A 16,418-nucleotide genomic window follows, 5' to 3' on the forward strand; every position below is an offset into this window, starting at 1 on the left:
GGGTATATATCATACAACAAACACAGCAATCGATTCTTATATATTTGTAAAGTGGATGAATGTTAATTATATTACCAAACATATGACTTTGAAAAAGTGACAGGTATATCGTCCCCTTGGGTATTGCTATTCTTATTAATCACATCAATTACTGAAATATGAGATGAGATATTAATGTGTTGAGTGTATAGATTAAAGTGTAATTCATAAACATGATTATGAAAGATGCATTTGTGTACAATGAAATAACTGACCTGCGCTTCCTTGCCGTACACCACGACCGCTACCGCGTCTGTTACCACTGGTGGCCCTCTGAAACAAAAAAAAAATAGATTTTCCATTTAGTACGTTATCATTGGCTGTTCGAATGTATTAATTATGTATCCAGGTGGGTGTTTCATAAAGCTGTTTGTAAGTTACAAGTATCTGTATGAACAGCTGGTGATCCTTTCTAAAGAGCTTAATCTACACAAAAAAAATTTGGTACGCATAATTTACCTCAAGAAAGGATCACCTGTCTCTCATAAAGTCTTTCATAATTATGAACAGCTTTATAAGACACCCACCAGCTATCATTTCAGTTCTATGTGACAATCTTGATAGGCCATATTAATACATTTAGCAAAGCCCCAAAATTACCACAACCCTTCTGTACAACAATACAGTCAAACTGTTTTTAATGACCACCTGTAAAAAAGCACCACCTGTCTATTAAGCCCACCATAAAGACTTTTATTCATTGTGCGGCTCTTGATATACAATTTCACTATATATGTTATTGCTTTCTGATCATGGGAAATTTGGTAAAGGTTTAATTAGCAAATCCTTGAGAGCAGATTACACAGCTGTCACCTCCCCCCTGACAATCCAAATATGGATTTAAATAAATTAGAAATAAAAAGTGGATAAAATTTTCCTACAAAAACATATTAATAGAGAAATTAACAAATGTAAGAGAGAAATGATTTTTTATCAAACCTGTTCTCTGAGTTCTTTAGTTTTCTCTGCTTTCTTCAGCTTGGTTGCGTATGTTTGGGCATCCTTCAGTCCAAGATCAGAGCAAAGACGTACTAAGAACTTCAAACCTGAAACAAAAAATAGTAGACTAATAACATAGAATCCACTTACAAAAATCAGTCTCAGAGACAGATTGGATCGACTATTTATCATCACTGATAAGTTTCATCCGGACTTACATGTTAGCAAGATTACATGGGCAAAAATCACAGGGGGGACGCGTCCCCCCTGCACAAAATAGTAGGGGGACACAATATCAAATGTCCCCCTACTATTTTTTGTCTTTTATGATGGAGAAAAATAGATCATTCACAATAGAAATAATACATGTATTTTGGACTAAATGACCTCTATACATTTTAGGCGAAAACCTTTTTTTTGCCTTCCAATCCCCCGTACCTTTGGAGACAGATTTCCGCCCATGCAAGATTATACAATATTGTCGTGAGAAACCAAAGCGTCAGTCCTTGGCTATTAAAGGAAATTTTTCAAAATCTCCATAAAAAGCTGCTTTTATGATCACCTGTATAGAAGGGCTGACAACAAACTTTGTTTTCAATAAGTATTCCCCATTGAAACATGTATTAAATGAACCTGTAGACACTACCTGTTCATGAAGACTGTTTCTCTTCTCTCCCTTAGGTGGTCTCTAAAGACAATTTCCACTATGCATGGAAGATAACTAACTGTACCTACGGTGGTGTATTATCATGAATCTTTCCTACTTTGAATATAGCTTCACTGCTACCTTTTCCAAGTGATTATTCACAATCTATGATACTTTTTATGGGGAAGTGACTAAAGTTTCACTTACATTCTACATTATCAGGGAACTTTTTATGAATCTTCTTGTAGGTTTCCAAGGCTTGCTGATAGTTTCCTGTTTTAGAAAGAGAAATAAAACACTGTCTTATTGAACAAATCATCCTTGTGTTCATCATTCATGATTTACATTGGGACAAATAATGTTAAAACATAATACCTTAATCTAATTTGTTTGATGTATATGAATGAGAGATTAATATTTTACAATGATGATATCAGAATCTTTTCTCCTATGCTTCATCATTAGCATACTATATATTATATCCTTTAGGAAGGAATGAGTTAGAAACCAAACTGTTACTGTGTGAAACATTCTTTCAGGGCATTTTCCTACCAAAGTTTGACCTTTGTAAGATTTAGTCCTTATGGGTTTTTATTACACAACCCGTCAACACACTAATGTTTTCCCCCTTCTATTTCTGAGACATATTATGGCAATCAAAAGCATCTTTTCTGTAAATAGATGCACACTATAAAGCTTACATAAAATAGAGTTTTGCACGCAACCACATCATATTCCCATATGCTTCTATAGAATCTGACTGGCTCTGGCATATTTCAACCAGGCTGCACAGAAAAGTAGACATTTGCTCTTGTTGCCCTACAACCTATCAACCTATTACACATAAATGTTGCTGGGCTTGCCATTTCCTGTATAAATATGTATGTAAAGGTATCTTCTAACAACATCTCTCTCTCTCTCTCTTTTGAACTCCTCCTCCATTATGCTCAGAGATCATTGGCACCGTTGGCAGGGCCGCAGTTCTAAGAAGACTAAATGGCAGTGAAGTTAACAAGTACTAAACAACAAAACTATCACTGTTAACCTTTAGACTACTGAATTCTGTAATTCCCCTACGCTTTGTACAGGGATCACCTGGTTCTGATAAGCAATGGATTAATATTCTTACCGCTTCTTCTATGGCAGCTGGCAATCATCAGCTGCCACTTGACCTGATTGGGTTGGATGACCGCCGCCCTCTCAAAGTAATGAATGGCCTTCTCCACGAACTGAGAGTCGATGAAGTACGCCCCTAACCACTCGATGATCTCAATGTTGGACGGGTAATAACGGAATGACTGTGTGGGAGAAAATGAGCATTATGAATTTGTGCTGAATGATATTATTCAAATTATGCGACACTGAAAAAGTATTGAATAATAATATTAATGGTGATGTCGTATCAAGCCCATACACCGTCCAGAAACGCTAATGGCGCTTGCGCAGCAACAGTTCCTTTAGATATACATAAATACATATAACAACAACAAATGGCTTAAGTCAACAAAGAGCTCTTAATACTTCAAGTACAGTTTTGCATCACCCACTGGAATTCCTAGCTACATCCTGATGGGGCCTGGTGCCCTCCTGCTTGCTGCTCCATTCACTGACAATTTAATGGGCAAGCCAGGTCAGCTCAGTACTCACAGAGATCTAGCAAATAAGGGCACCAGCCCCCATAGGAAGCTACTAAGCTAGTCAGAGCAGTGAGTGCTGACAAAACAGGATTTAGAGTGTACTTTACATGTATACAAAACAAATTTTATTTCTAATAAAATATTCCAATATGGTTTTATGATCATTCTGAAAAATCGCAGTAAGACGATATGCCCAAAATATTGTCAATTATGAAAAGTTCATGACTGTTTATTGACCACAAATGCTGCTCTGTATTGCATTAAACCTACTCAGAACTTTGTAAGTTGGTACCCAAACACCCGCTTTCATGGACAAGCACCGATGAGAGTCTAACTTTCCTTTCTCCCTTCCCTGCTCTACCATTCATCAAGAAACAATTTAAGAAAATAAAAATATATCCCTAACATTTGTGAATTCCCATCTATTGCTATTGTGAGGTGATAACCAAAATGGGGCCTAGTGGTGCCACCACCTGTTGCGACCACAGCGCTGAAACAGGCATGACCCCAATGTATGTCAGTTTCAATGGATACTAACCTCAAAATGGTACTGGTATGCTTGTGATTTGTCGCCCTCATTGTCATAGAGCTCTCCCATTCTAGAGAGGATACCCGGATCAGTTGGTACGATGCCTATCAGCTGCATGAACCATTCACTGGCTTGAGGGATATCTTCTAACATCTCATAGCTATACATCGTAAAATAAGGTCAAGGAACTTGACTCGAACTTTAAGTGAAAGGGAGGGACCCGTTACATTAATCTTGTTATCAATGATCAATTGAAAGCTATTTAAATTCTGCAAGTTGATTGGCTAAGACCAAATCATGGTTTGACTCTATGCTTAACTACACTTTGATGGATTCTCACTGCACAGTCAAAATGTATGCCCCCCCCCCCCCCCCCGGAACAGCTAGATCACAGGCCCATTTCATAAGGACTTACAATTATGGAATCTTCACAATTATGGCAATACCATGGAAACTTCATTTTTATTGGTTGCTGAAACTTGTTCCCATGCTAGTTACCACAATGGCAAGTTTACCTTATTAGTCTTTGTGAAAAGGGAACCTGTAGTATATTTCTCATTTACACTTTTTGTAAGGAGTCAGTTTTTTTTTTTATATTACTTGCTGCTTATTGCTATCTGATTTTATCATTTAAGAGTCAACTTTTGTTTGTATCTAGTATGTTTAAATGTTGAACAGAATATGGAAATAAATGATATAAAATTGAATATGAAATAATCAGAACATAATTTCTGTATCTATAACTAATTATCAAATTGCACACTTTGTAAAAAAAAAAAAAATTCCAAATGAATACTATCAAATTATCCCATAAACAGCTTGAAATATTACAAAAAAGTGTTATTTATCAAGGATACATTGATGCTATCTGGAATATCACTTGAGCGTTGTTTCTGAGTATGGCATGGAGTTTGAGGAAACAATCCAACGCTGGCTCTAGATGACCAAGCTTCTTGTTGACGAGACCTGAAAAATGATAAACATATGCTAATTCATTACACAAAGAAATTACCCTCAATTCATGCAGGTTTCATCACATTTCTTTCTGATAGGTGAAGTACCTAAAGAGAGTAAATATGAGATTAGAAATATATCAAAACAAAGCTTGTTGGTCGCATGACCTGGATTACAGTGACTAAATGATGTCAAAGTGTCCTTGGTTAATATTTAAATGAAAATAATTTTGATGTATGATATCGGTACATAATATTTGTAGTTTGAAAATCCTGAGTCTATAGTAACCATTGGACATGTATTCAAATTTTAGTGAAAATGTGAGACGATAGTGGACAATAGATATTCATCAAACTATTGCAGTTCTTGTAACAGCTATTTTTAATCTTTGCAAAACTATATTGACTGGCTCTACTTTGGGAAACATAGGAAATGTTGCCCTTTAAAGAAATATATTGCCCTTGCCATAAGACTCAGAACAATATTCTCTTGTGGGTCAATATATCTAATATTCCCCTAATGGCAAGTCAATATCACATTTATATACCGACCTAGATTATACAGAGCTTCTGTGCAGGACGCTTCTGTTCTGAGTGCTTCCTGATAACATTCCTTGGCCTTCTCAAGATCTCCCTGGACATACACACAGTTACCTTTATTCACCAAGGCTTCAAGACGAAAAATAAACAGTGAAAACCGTAACCATCAGTGCATAGTAAAATCTATACAACTTTTAACACTGGTATCATCCAATAAGTGAACAATTAGCACTGGTAACATCGGTGCAAAGTAAAGTCCAATCAACTTTAAACACCAGTTTCATCCAGTAAGTGAACAATAAAAAATGTTACTATCAGAGTATAGTAAGTCTAATCAACTGTTGACATCAGTTGGTATCTTCCCGTAAGTGAACAATTAACACTGGTACCATCAGTGCATAGTAGAGTCTATACAAATTGTTCATTTCAATAAACTATTCATATAGCATTCAATTTTGAACAACAGCTCTTTATAACAAACATCTGCACAGCTGAATATTGCTGGGCGATAAATATTTGATAATGGGTATACGATTATGTTGATATATCTTGGTAATGCAATATGCCCAAAATATTGTCAATTATAAAAAGTTAATTACTATTCATTGACCACAAATGCTGCTCTGTATAACTTTGTAAGTTGGCACCCGAATGCCTGTTTTTCATTAACAAGCACTTAAGAAAGTCTTACTTCCGTTTCCACCTTCCCTAATCTCATGGAATTGCAGATCATTATGAACATTTACAATCAATCTTCGACTTGGAAATCTATGGTATTATCGGCAATATTTTGCAGGCGATGACTGACTAACATTGAAATCAAATATCGACCAGCACTATCGCTGAATGTTCCCTATGTTAAGCCCGGCGCACACTATGCGATCTGAATTTCAAAGAAATTGTAATAACATTTGAGATGAACATTCCAGCCGATGAAATCTTAGCGATCAGAGTTCAGAATAGTGGTAAGGACTGCTGAAATCGAAATTCAGTCTAGTTCGTACCTCCCTGAAGGAACAAAAGCAAATTCAATTTAAAAGCGCAATGATGTCATCATCAGCTGCAACTTGAAGCCGATTTGGACTTTACTTTGACCATAGTACTTGTCGCAAAGCAAAATTATTATTTTATTATTCCAAACACAATGTTCAGTTCAGTTCAGTTCAATTTATTTATTTTCTCAGCATAAAAAAAGATGATATATATACAGTATGTACAAGAATGACAAATAGTATCAGAGAAAATTGGAAACTACAGAAAAGTTTATAAAAACGTCACATAAAATAAGTTTACTTCTTGGAACCTTCACATTTAAAGCAAAATGCGATTTATTAGAAAATCGTGTCGCATCGGATCGCATAGTGTGCGCTGGGCTTTACTGTACAAAAATCAGCCAGCTGTGATACACCCTCACCTCACCCTCACCCCACCCCATCCCACCCCTCATCTGATGCCCACATACCTGGAGGATTGTATCTATCTGCTGTCATCGCAACCTCTGCGTACTTCTCAGCCATAGCTACATCGCCTTGTAGGAAGTAGATGAAGGACAGGTTGACTGCGGCCACGGCGGCGCACTTGGACTCCTTTTTCTCAAACGTCTTCAGAACCTCTACAGCCTATTACAGAAATTCGACCAAAAAAAAGAAGGATTTGTCAATGCAATGAGAAGAAAAAGATAGCATACAATGAAATCTTTGGTACAATGTCCCATTGATATACATGTATATTGAATACATAAAAGGAAAATAAGCATTCCACAGACTTGTGGACTAACATATTGTTTGGTCTTGACATAAGACAACACTGACTTGTAACAACTCGATATGTTTGCCATCTTGAGCAAAAAACTTTTACCAGTGAATAAACAAATGCTTTGAATATATGACTGAGCAAAAATTCACTGTTTATCTCTACAGGTTGACAACTTGTAAATTAAATAACATTCATTGGCACATTTGTTATAGACTGTAACCATGAACTGGCTCATCTAAATCAGGGATGCCACTGAGAATTCATAAGAAAGACTTGAAATCATCTAAAATAAGTCACTCTGAACACCCCCCCCCCCTGAAAAAAGTTTTATCTGTGGCCTATGAAAAAAGTTTCTTGGGCCCAAATTCAGGCTTTAACCTGAAAAGTGGAATCCTTGTTGCTTTGAGAGTCAATTGAAATTTCCGGCCTGCATCAATGTATACCTGATTGAATTCCTTCTGCTTGAGGTACATTAGGGCCTTGTTGATCTCAAGGTCGTTGGCAAGGTCGATGTAGTTGGACTGCTTGACACAGTCAACACACCAATCATACCCTGCGGAGAAACTCTGCTCTATAGAGGGCGCTATCAGCTTGGCTGCAGCCATGACGCATTTCTCCATACTAGCTTTCCTAAGGAGACAAATCAGCAAAATGGAAATCATGATATGGATACAGGCTAATCTGATTTAGCAAATTATCATTTGCATAATCAAATGCACGATTTTCATTAGAAATTTCGAAAACAGACTACTTCTCGAACATGGTGTCAATGATGGGGTGGAATTTTATGCCTGATTGCTAAAGCATAAATGCTTGTAAACAAGGAACCAGAGGACCGACGGCTTAAGGTCCTCTCCAAGGGACCTGGTAATGAGGATAAATGCCTTACCAAAGTGCAATAACGCACCAAGCGGGACCCGAACCCCGGTCACCGGAATCCGAAACCCCCACTCTACCAACTGAGCTAGCACGTCTCCCACTGCACAGTAACCATGCTTTGCATTTTTATAATGATTGCAGTGGGATTTATAGATACAGGTAAACAGGGTCCTGCAACACAAAATGCTTTTATTAATACCTACGATTGATTGCAACTTTTTGTACATAGTCTGGCACAGACTTACAGGAATAACTGATTGTAACATTGATTGCATTTTCTTTTGTTACAGGGTCGAAACACATCAAATATGGCATATATTAGGTACATATTTACCATCGGTGGAAGTGATGGGATGAACTGAAAGTGGACCATCATGGACTGGGAAGATCTACTATCCATAACATCATTCATTTTTCACCAATCGTACAGCAATATTCTATTCACGTGGAGTGTACTAGTCTTATGTTCCATGAGAAAGACAATGACTGCTATATCCAGTGAAAGATTATACACTTTCTATTTTCAAGCCTTGCCTTATTCATTCATTCAGTCTTATTTTCTTCCAAGCATCGTTTATATTTTTTTAAAACAGAAATTGTTTAGCCTCCTTACCTTTTCCTTTCAGCCTGCCTGAGACCGTCATTCCTAATTGCTTCTAGGATCATGTTAGCATGCTTGTCATCCTAAAATAGGAAATGAAGGGGAAAAGCCATAAGGTTAAAATCGAAGGTTGTTCTGAAATAGAACAAAAAAGTTCAGCAACATCATATACAGAGACAATGGAATATATTTGGCTATAAAAAATGCTACACAGGCAAGAAGTTTTTTTTGTCTTTGGGCTAGAATTGAATTCTGAAATATTTAGCACAAGACTTGACTGGAGCTAAATTGCACTGACAAGTTCATGGAATCATGTAGTATGACTCCTAACAACAAAGTGAAAGATTTGATTTGTTTGCGCAACTTTTTAGAGACGCGAAACATATGCTGCACTAAAATTGCATAATGGACGCGCTTTTCTCACCAAAAGATTTGCTGAGCTTTGTCGCAATGTATCTGAACAATGCTCTATAGTATGATTTCACAAATATGTACTACTTTTCAAAAACAGACTACAATTGTAGTTTGAACTGAGTGTATAACAGTTCTGTCTACACTTTTTTTTTTATTGATTGGGCGCATTTCATGTACGGGATTGTTGGATATTTGATCTGACAAAATATGTTTGTTCCGACGGTTACCATAGTAACAGTCAGACCCCTGTGCTTCTCAACCAATGAAAATCAGGGAAAGTCAACAGATCTGATAACTTATCAGACAACAGATCTTGATCAAACACTCTCCATGAGTCATAATTTAACGGACAAGGAAATTGTTGTACAAAATAACAATTTTTTTCTCCCTATGCAGATTAATATGCATTCAAATTTAACATTTTGAAAACAAATATCATGCAATGCTTTTGATGATGTTTAAGGACAAGTCCACTCCAACAAAAAGTTGATTTGAATAAAAAGAGAAAAATCCATCAAGCACAACACTGAAAATTTCATCAAAATCGGATGTAAAATAAGAAAGTTATGACATTTTAAAGTTTCGCTTAATTCGGCACAAAACAGTTATATGCACATCTCGGTCGGTATGCAAATGAGGAGCCTGATGACGTCATCCACTCACTATTTCTTTTGTATTTCATTATATGAAATGTGAAATATTCTAATTTTCTCCTCATTGCCAAGTAAAAAAACGATTAATTTTTCCCTGTACATGTGGAATTAGCATTGTTTAATACTATATGGTTCAGTCAAGTAGGTCCTTATTGTCAAATCTGTAAAAAGTGAAATATTGTATAATTCAAACAATAAAAAACAAAAATAGTGAGTGAGGGACATCATCGTCTGTCTCATTTGCATGTCACTGAGTTGTGCATATCACTGTTTTATGAAAACAAGCGAAACTTTAAAATGTCATAACTTTCTTATTTTACATCTGATTTTGATGAAATTTTCAGCGTTCTGCTATTTTGATTTTTCTCTATTTATTCAAAACAAGATATTTCTGGGGTGGACTTGACCTTTAAGAATACTTTAAAGATACCATAACTGGCAGACCAAGGCCAGTAATCAATCTAAACAATTCTTGTAATACATGTATTTGATAGAACTCAAAGAATCAAACTCAAAGAATAGAATGTTGGATTAGTTTCAAGTTAAAAACATAGAAAAGGATATCTTATCGTGCAAAAAAAAAACCATCAATCACATAAATGGCAACCGTAAGTAGTAAAAGTTCTTTGGGTGTGTTAATTGCTTCCTTAGAGGGTCTTAAATTTCAATTAAAGGAGACTTGGGATAAGAGACTGGTCAATGAAAGTAAATGAAACAAAACAAATGATACAAAAATAACTGAATTATGTAATGTAAACTTCTGATATACTCAGGTTAACAAGTGTCTGAACTATCAGGAGATAACATAAACTCTAAACTAGAACACTCACCGGTGCTGGTATAAAAGGTTCTTCCTCCTTTTACAATTAATAACATATAGAAAATGGAAATGAAGAAGCAAAGGTATATGAAACAAAGCAGAAAGAATAATGAAAACTTAAGAGGAAAATGAAGCACAAAAGCACATAATGTGCATGGAAATAAAATAGTACGCTTTGACTGAATCAACACACACAGAAAAAAATGCAGTGATTTGGTGAGTGCTGATGTGACTTAAGCTGCTAGTTTAGGGGGGGGGGGTGGGGGTAAGTAAAGAACAATGCACTATGGGGAAAGGTTTTTGGTTGTAAGGGAAATGCCTGAAATCATACATTCAATGTAAAGTCAAAAGAAAATGGAATAAAAAAGAGTGCTCTACGCAAAAGAATAGGAAACAGGAGGGGTACAAAAAAAATCATACTGCAACAATGAACAATACAATAATGAAAAAAAAATATTGGTTAACACCATACACAGACAAATGTTTCTAAAGCAGGACTACTGAAACTACTCAGCATTATATTCTAAAAGCACACAATCCTCAAGCCAACGTTCAGTTTATTCATCAGTTTGGGACAAAAATACAAGAGATAAGGCTAATGAGAAAGGAGAGAAGAAATAGGAGGGAAAATCCAACGGTAGACGCAAGAAAAGAAACTGAGGGACAACTTACTGGATGTGGCAGGTATTTGTCCTCGTCCTCCAGATTCATCTCGACTCCAAGGAGCCTCTGGAAGGTCTTCTTCATCTTATCTCTGTCTCCTGTTGCGTAGTAACAGAGGATGAGATGGAACGCTGTTGAGTGATCAGACTTCTCAGCCATGATGTGCTCTAGGGATGTGACTGCGTCGGAGTACTGGCCCATCTTGACAAAGACGTTGGCGATGTTCTGCATTATCTTCATCCTGGAAAGGGGAAGGTGGGTGGGAATAGATGAAAGGGGGGGGGGGCAAGAGAGATGAAGATGCATATGAAGTAATCGACAATTGTTCAAAAAAAATACATATAAATTGAAGTTAGCCAAAATAAATATGTAATCATAGTTTAGCTGAAGTAAAGTCACAGCTTACTAGCATCAATGTTGTGTTGAGGGAGAGAGAGTGAAAATACTCTCATTTATTTCTTTCAATAATATTATGTAAAAACATACAAATATGATACATTTGAACATAAATATACAAATATAATCATGAAACAATAAGATGAGATTTTTTTTTAAAATATAAGAATGGAAGAAAAAGGTGTCCCAAAAAGCCTCAAAGGCTTGAAAAAAGGGAAACCAAAAGTAAAACATAAGAATAATTATAGAAAATGATTCACAAATTGAGCAGAGTACCGGAATGCGTCACCACAACAGTAAGTCTATAATTATCATACACAGAGCTGGATACTTGTATAAAGAAAGGTAAAAGACTAAAGTTTGACTGCGATGATCGGCGGGCACGTCGTCAGTACTTCCTTTCAAACCAAAACACTGACGATATGCCAGCCGGTCACTACGGGAACCATTAAGAAAGAAAAACAAACAAGAAAATGAGGCTGCGTTTCACTTCAAAAGCTTAAAATAGATAACTTTGGTCATATATAACAAACTAGTCTATTCTGCAAACATCCAAAGAAAATGCAAATATAAATTCAAGTATTCTCTGATTTCTTTCACCTGAAGATTATGGTTATTTTTAAAAATGTTGCAATATAACAACATATCGATGCCAGAAGTTAGTGAACTCACTTCAATCTCTTGTGTGTATTGGGGACTTGATCAAGGGCCATACGGTAATACTTGATAGCCTTGGGGTAGTTGCGTTGCTTGTAGTAGATGTTACCCATGTTCACCTTCAAACGACCTGACAGGGAAAGTGGAACATCCCGCGTTTAGAACCCACAAAGTTATGTTATAGTTACACCAACGAAACCGACTCTAGACCGATCAAAACTATTGCATTATTTTGGATTACATAATTTTGGTCGGTTTGGAGTCATTATCTTGGTGTAACTGTGACACTATTAAACTTCAAAACTTCACCGAACTTCCTCACGTATTTCATGTTTGATGAGGAATAAAATCATTATTATCACAAGATGATAATTTCATCATTTTGACCCACTTCTCCAAGCACGATAAGAAAATTATAATAACATCTGATGAAATCATGGCAATTCATTAACTGCTAGAACTATGTCAAAGAAATTCAGTAAAATTATAAAGCCTAACCCCAGATTTCAATTAAGTCTAGTCAACCAGATGTTATTCTTTAGTCAATATTTGCCTCTTTACTATCAGTCTTTAAATGTCTTATATTTTTATTTTTGGGGAGGCCACTTTTCTAGGTGACGTGACAAATGCTCCTGCGACATTTGCTCCGGTCTTGATATCCCAGAGGGCAAAGGGTTAAAATTAGGATTGTGATAAAGCTTCTGGTTCAGAATAATGCAATGATAAGGATTAGGGTTTATTTAGTTTTGGAGGTTAAGTTTTAGGGAGCAAATGTCATGGAACGCTTTTCTATCTTTGGGGCTCGCTTTTATATCACAACACAAATGGGAAAATTAAAAAAAAAAGGATACCTAAAAGATTGAAACCAATAACAGGGTCAATTACTAAAGGCACCTAAAAGGATTAAAACCAATGACAGGGTCACTGAAGCCAAAAAAATTGGTATCAAAGCCATGACACGACTTTCGCTCTTGCGACAATTGCTCCATGCTTTATTTCGTCTCAGATGTAGGGTTAAGGTTGCAATTTGATTAGTGTTTGGAATTTATAGCGGAGCGATTGTCGCCAGAGCAAATGTCATGGAGCCTCCAAGGCATGGCCTTTGATAGCCTTAGATTAATTTGAGCCCCACATTCACTCACCTGCATTTGAGAACATCTTATTCTTTACAATGACTTGGTAGGTAGTGAGGGCTTCTGTAAACATCTCATTAGCTTCATACTGATTGGCTAAGTTGAACAAGACCTACAAACATGAAGTGAAAATGAATGATAAATGATTTAATGATATAAAATTGATAAAAGGTATAGATGACAAAGCAGACAAACAAATAAAAAGGAAAAGGAAAAGACAAGTATAACATGATAACATGCAAGTGATCTTCATAACCACTGAATTTTGTAGATATATTTATTTCAAAAGACACGAGCATGCATAAAAATAAAGATAAGCAATGAGCTTTCAGTTTTCAAATGGTACTGGTCATTGAGATAACTTTAATATGTATGTTCATTGGACCATTCAGTTCTCTTCATTTATCGCTGCGTTGCATTCTCCTAAAGTTGGCCCAATTGAAAAAAAAAATTTTTAGTATGCTCTACCATATAATTTCATGAAAAATATAATCTAGCAAAGAACTCGTTGAAATTCATCTTATAATTATACAATCTTTTTTTTTGTAATTGCAAAATCTTTTTTTTATTTTTTTATACATTCAGGGTTGATATAATCTGCACTTTAATAGAGTATGAGTTGGCAACAGACATTTCACAAAGTGGTCTAAATTAAGTTAGAATTTACTTTATCAATGCTAAGAGAATATCAACCAGTATTTTCATGTGAAGACCAATTGTATGCAGACAAATGAAATGCTGTTCATGTATCAGTCTATTCAACCTTATTTTAAACGAACAGGCTTTTATGGAAAGAATGTAGAATATACTCACCGAGTAGGTCAAGTCAAGGTTGACCTGTTCGTTGTTACTGAGTTGATCTCTGACCGATCCTAGTCTTCTCTCCTGCCGTCCAGCCTCCTTTGCTTTATCCAGAGCCTATGCAATAACATTTGATTTGATTTGATTTATTTCCACATTCCAATAACAACAGTATTATACAAGTGTAATCATTTTTTCTCAGCATAACATGACAATAAGCAAATGACATAATAAATAACATATGCATACATACATTCTAACAATCTAATTGAAATATATTTATACCTGATAAATTTCTTTTTTCTAATTATTAAAACAAATAGCATAAATATATATATATATATACATACATATATCGACATAATACATTTTGAAATGTAGGAGACCTCCATCTTAAGCTTAGAGCTTGAAATTGATAAAGGCCTCAAAAGGAAAGAGGAAGGAAAACCAGACAAACAGTGCAATAAATCACTTAAACATATAAATAACTAGGAATAAATAAATCTATTACCTTATACTTCAAGAATGGGCACAATTTTAGGAAACTCGTCATTTCTGACAATTTGTCATTCTCTGACAGTTAGCAAAATAACAATCAGGGACTGGTGCTTATCAGCATATCAAAAACTGAGATTTTGACTAACATTGTCAATTCTGACTACATTCATGAAACACATGTTATTTTATTTTCATGAATTGCATTCTCATCTGTGACATAAACAGATAGGGTAATGGAACTCGAAAGGTTCTTGAATGTATGCAGTCAAGATTTAAGCCTACATGTATTTCTAAGTATCTAAACTTCAACAGATGCAAATAAAACCGAGTACCCAGTTGGGTGAGAATAAGCCAACAGCTTTATGCTCTACGAGCAAGTTTTTATAGTGAGATAGTGACAGTGCAAATGAAAAATACAACCCAAACAAGTGGAATGCCTCTGGCCGTCTCACCTGCATCACGCGATTCAATATAGCAGCAGTGCTGATTTTGAAAACTACTATAACTCGCACAAGATGTTCAGTGATACTTGGTTACTCTTATTTCCACGTTTTATGAACTAGACCAATACACTTATAGAGATATGATGGCAATTCAACAAATACCCCCAACGTGGCCAAAGTTCTTTGACCTTACATGACCTTTGACCTTGATCATGTGACCTGAAACTCGCACAGGATGTTCAGTGATACTTGGTTACTATTATGTCCAAGTTTTATGAACTAGACCAACACACTTTCAAATTTATGGCTGTAATTCAACAAATACCCCAATTTGGCCAAAGTTCATTGACCCTAAATGACCTTTGACCTTGATCATGTGACCTGAAACTTGCACAGGATGTTCAGTAATACTTGATTACTATTATGTCCAAGTTTCATGAATCAGATCCATAAACTTTCAAAGTTATGATGGTAATTCAACAGATACCCCCAATTCGGCCAAAGTTCATTGACCCTAAATGACCTTTGACCTTGGTCATGTGATGTGAAACTCATGCAGCATGTTCAGTGATACTTGATTAACCTTATGTATAAGTTTCATGAACTAGGTCCATATATTTTCTAAGTTATGATGACATTTCAAAAACTTAACCTTAGGTTAAGATTTTGATGTTGATTCCCCCAACATGGTCTAAGTTCATTGACCCTAAATGACCTTTGACCTTGGTCATGTGACATGAAACTCAGGCAGGATGTTCAGTAATACTTGATTAACCTTATGGCCAAGTTTCATGAACTAGGTCCATATACTTTCTAAGTTATGCTGTCATTTCAAAAACTTAACCTCAGGTTAAGATTTGGTGTTGACGCCGCCGTCGCCGCCGCCGCCGCCGCCGCCGCCGCCGCCGCCGCCGCCGCCGCCGTCGCCGTCGGAAAAGCGGCGCCTATAGTCTCACTCTGCTATGCAGGTGAGACAAAAATGATCATTATTGATCTTTTGCCTTTTGTAATCAATATGTAATAATGAATTCCCTATTCTTACCAGAGTAAATTCTCCTCTACTGTGAGCAAAGCAGCTTTCTTCTATCAGATCATTCACTTGCTTCTCAAGCTGTTTTACTTTCTCTTCAGCACTGATCATGGGGAAAAGAAACAGACAAAAACAATTCAAAGGAATGAGAAAATGTAAAATCCCCAAAATACACAATGGCCTGTATTCTTTAACTTAGACCACGGTCTAACTCTGTGCTAAAATTATAGGGAGCCAAAAATTCAAAATTATGTTTATATTGTATATTTCTTATGTTTACTATTTTGTTTCCTTTTGCTTTCATAATGAAGAAAAATACTTCAGTTATCATTCCCAGACAATTATGAACAATTTGAGTGTCATATGAGAAAATAAATTGAATGTGCTCAAAT

The 16,418-nt window shown here is 35.9% G+C and overlaps 1 protein-coding gene across 1 annotated transcript in view; it reads right to left on the reverse strand.

Moving 5' to 3' along the window:
- Nucleotides 1-201: 201 nt before the first annotated feature.
- The window catches only part of LOC129258947 (intraflagellar transport protein 88 homolog), a 29,398-nt gene continuing 13,181 nt past the window's right edge, over nucleotides 202-16,418 (reverse strand). Inside the window, exons 9-23 of the mRNA XM_064098474.1 lie at nucleotides 16,039-16,129; nucleotides 14,068-14,172; nucleotides 13,264-13,366; nucleotides 12,137-12,251; nucleotides 11,078-11,309; nucleotides 8,531-8,601; nucleotides 7,482-7,668; nucleotides 6,746-6,902; nucleotides 5,296-5,412; nucleotides 4,648-4,756; nucleotides 3,800-3,950; nucleotides 2,754-2,922; nucleotides 1,832-1,897; nucleotides 979-1,085; nucleotides 202-312 (exon numbers count right to left, since the gene is read on the reverse strand). Coding sequence (XP_063954544.1) covers nucleotides 217-312; nucleotides 979-1,085; nucleotides 1,832-1,897; nucleotides 2,754-2,922; nucleotides 3,800-3,950; nucleotides 4,648-4,756; nucleotides 5,296-5,412; nucleotides 6,746-6,902; nucleotides 7,482-7,668; nucleotides 8,531-8,601; nucleotides 11,078-11,309; nucleotides 12,137-12,251; nucleotides 13,264-13,366; nucleotides 14,068-14,172; nucleotides 16,039-16,129 — 1,876 coding nt within the window. The 3' untranslated portion in view covers nucleotides 202-216. The remainder of the gene's footprint in view (nucleotides 313-978; nucleotides 1,086-1,831; nucleotides 1,898-2,753; nucleotides 2,923-3,799; nucleotides 3,951-4,647; nucleotides 4,757-5,295; nucleotides 5,413-6,745; nucleotides 6,903-7,481; nucleotides 7,669-8,530; nucleotides 8,602-11,077; nucleotides 11,310-12,136; nucleotides 12,252-13,263; nucleotides 13,367-14,067; nucleotides 14,173-16,038; nucleotides 16,130-16,418) is intronic.

Source organism: Lytechinus pictus, chromosome 4 (genome assembly GCF_037042905.1).
Source record: "Lytechinus pictus isolate F3 Inbred chromosome 4, Lp3.0, whole genome shotgun sequence".
NCBI classification, from domain to species: Eukaryota; Metazoa; Echinodermata; class Echinoidea; order Temnopleuroida; family Toxopneustidae; genus Lytechinus; species Lytechinus pictus.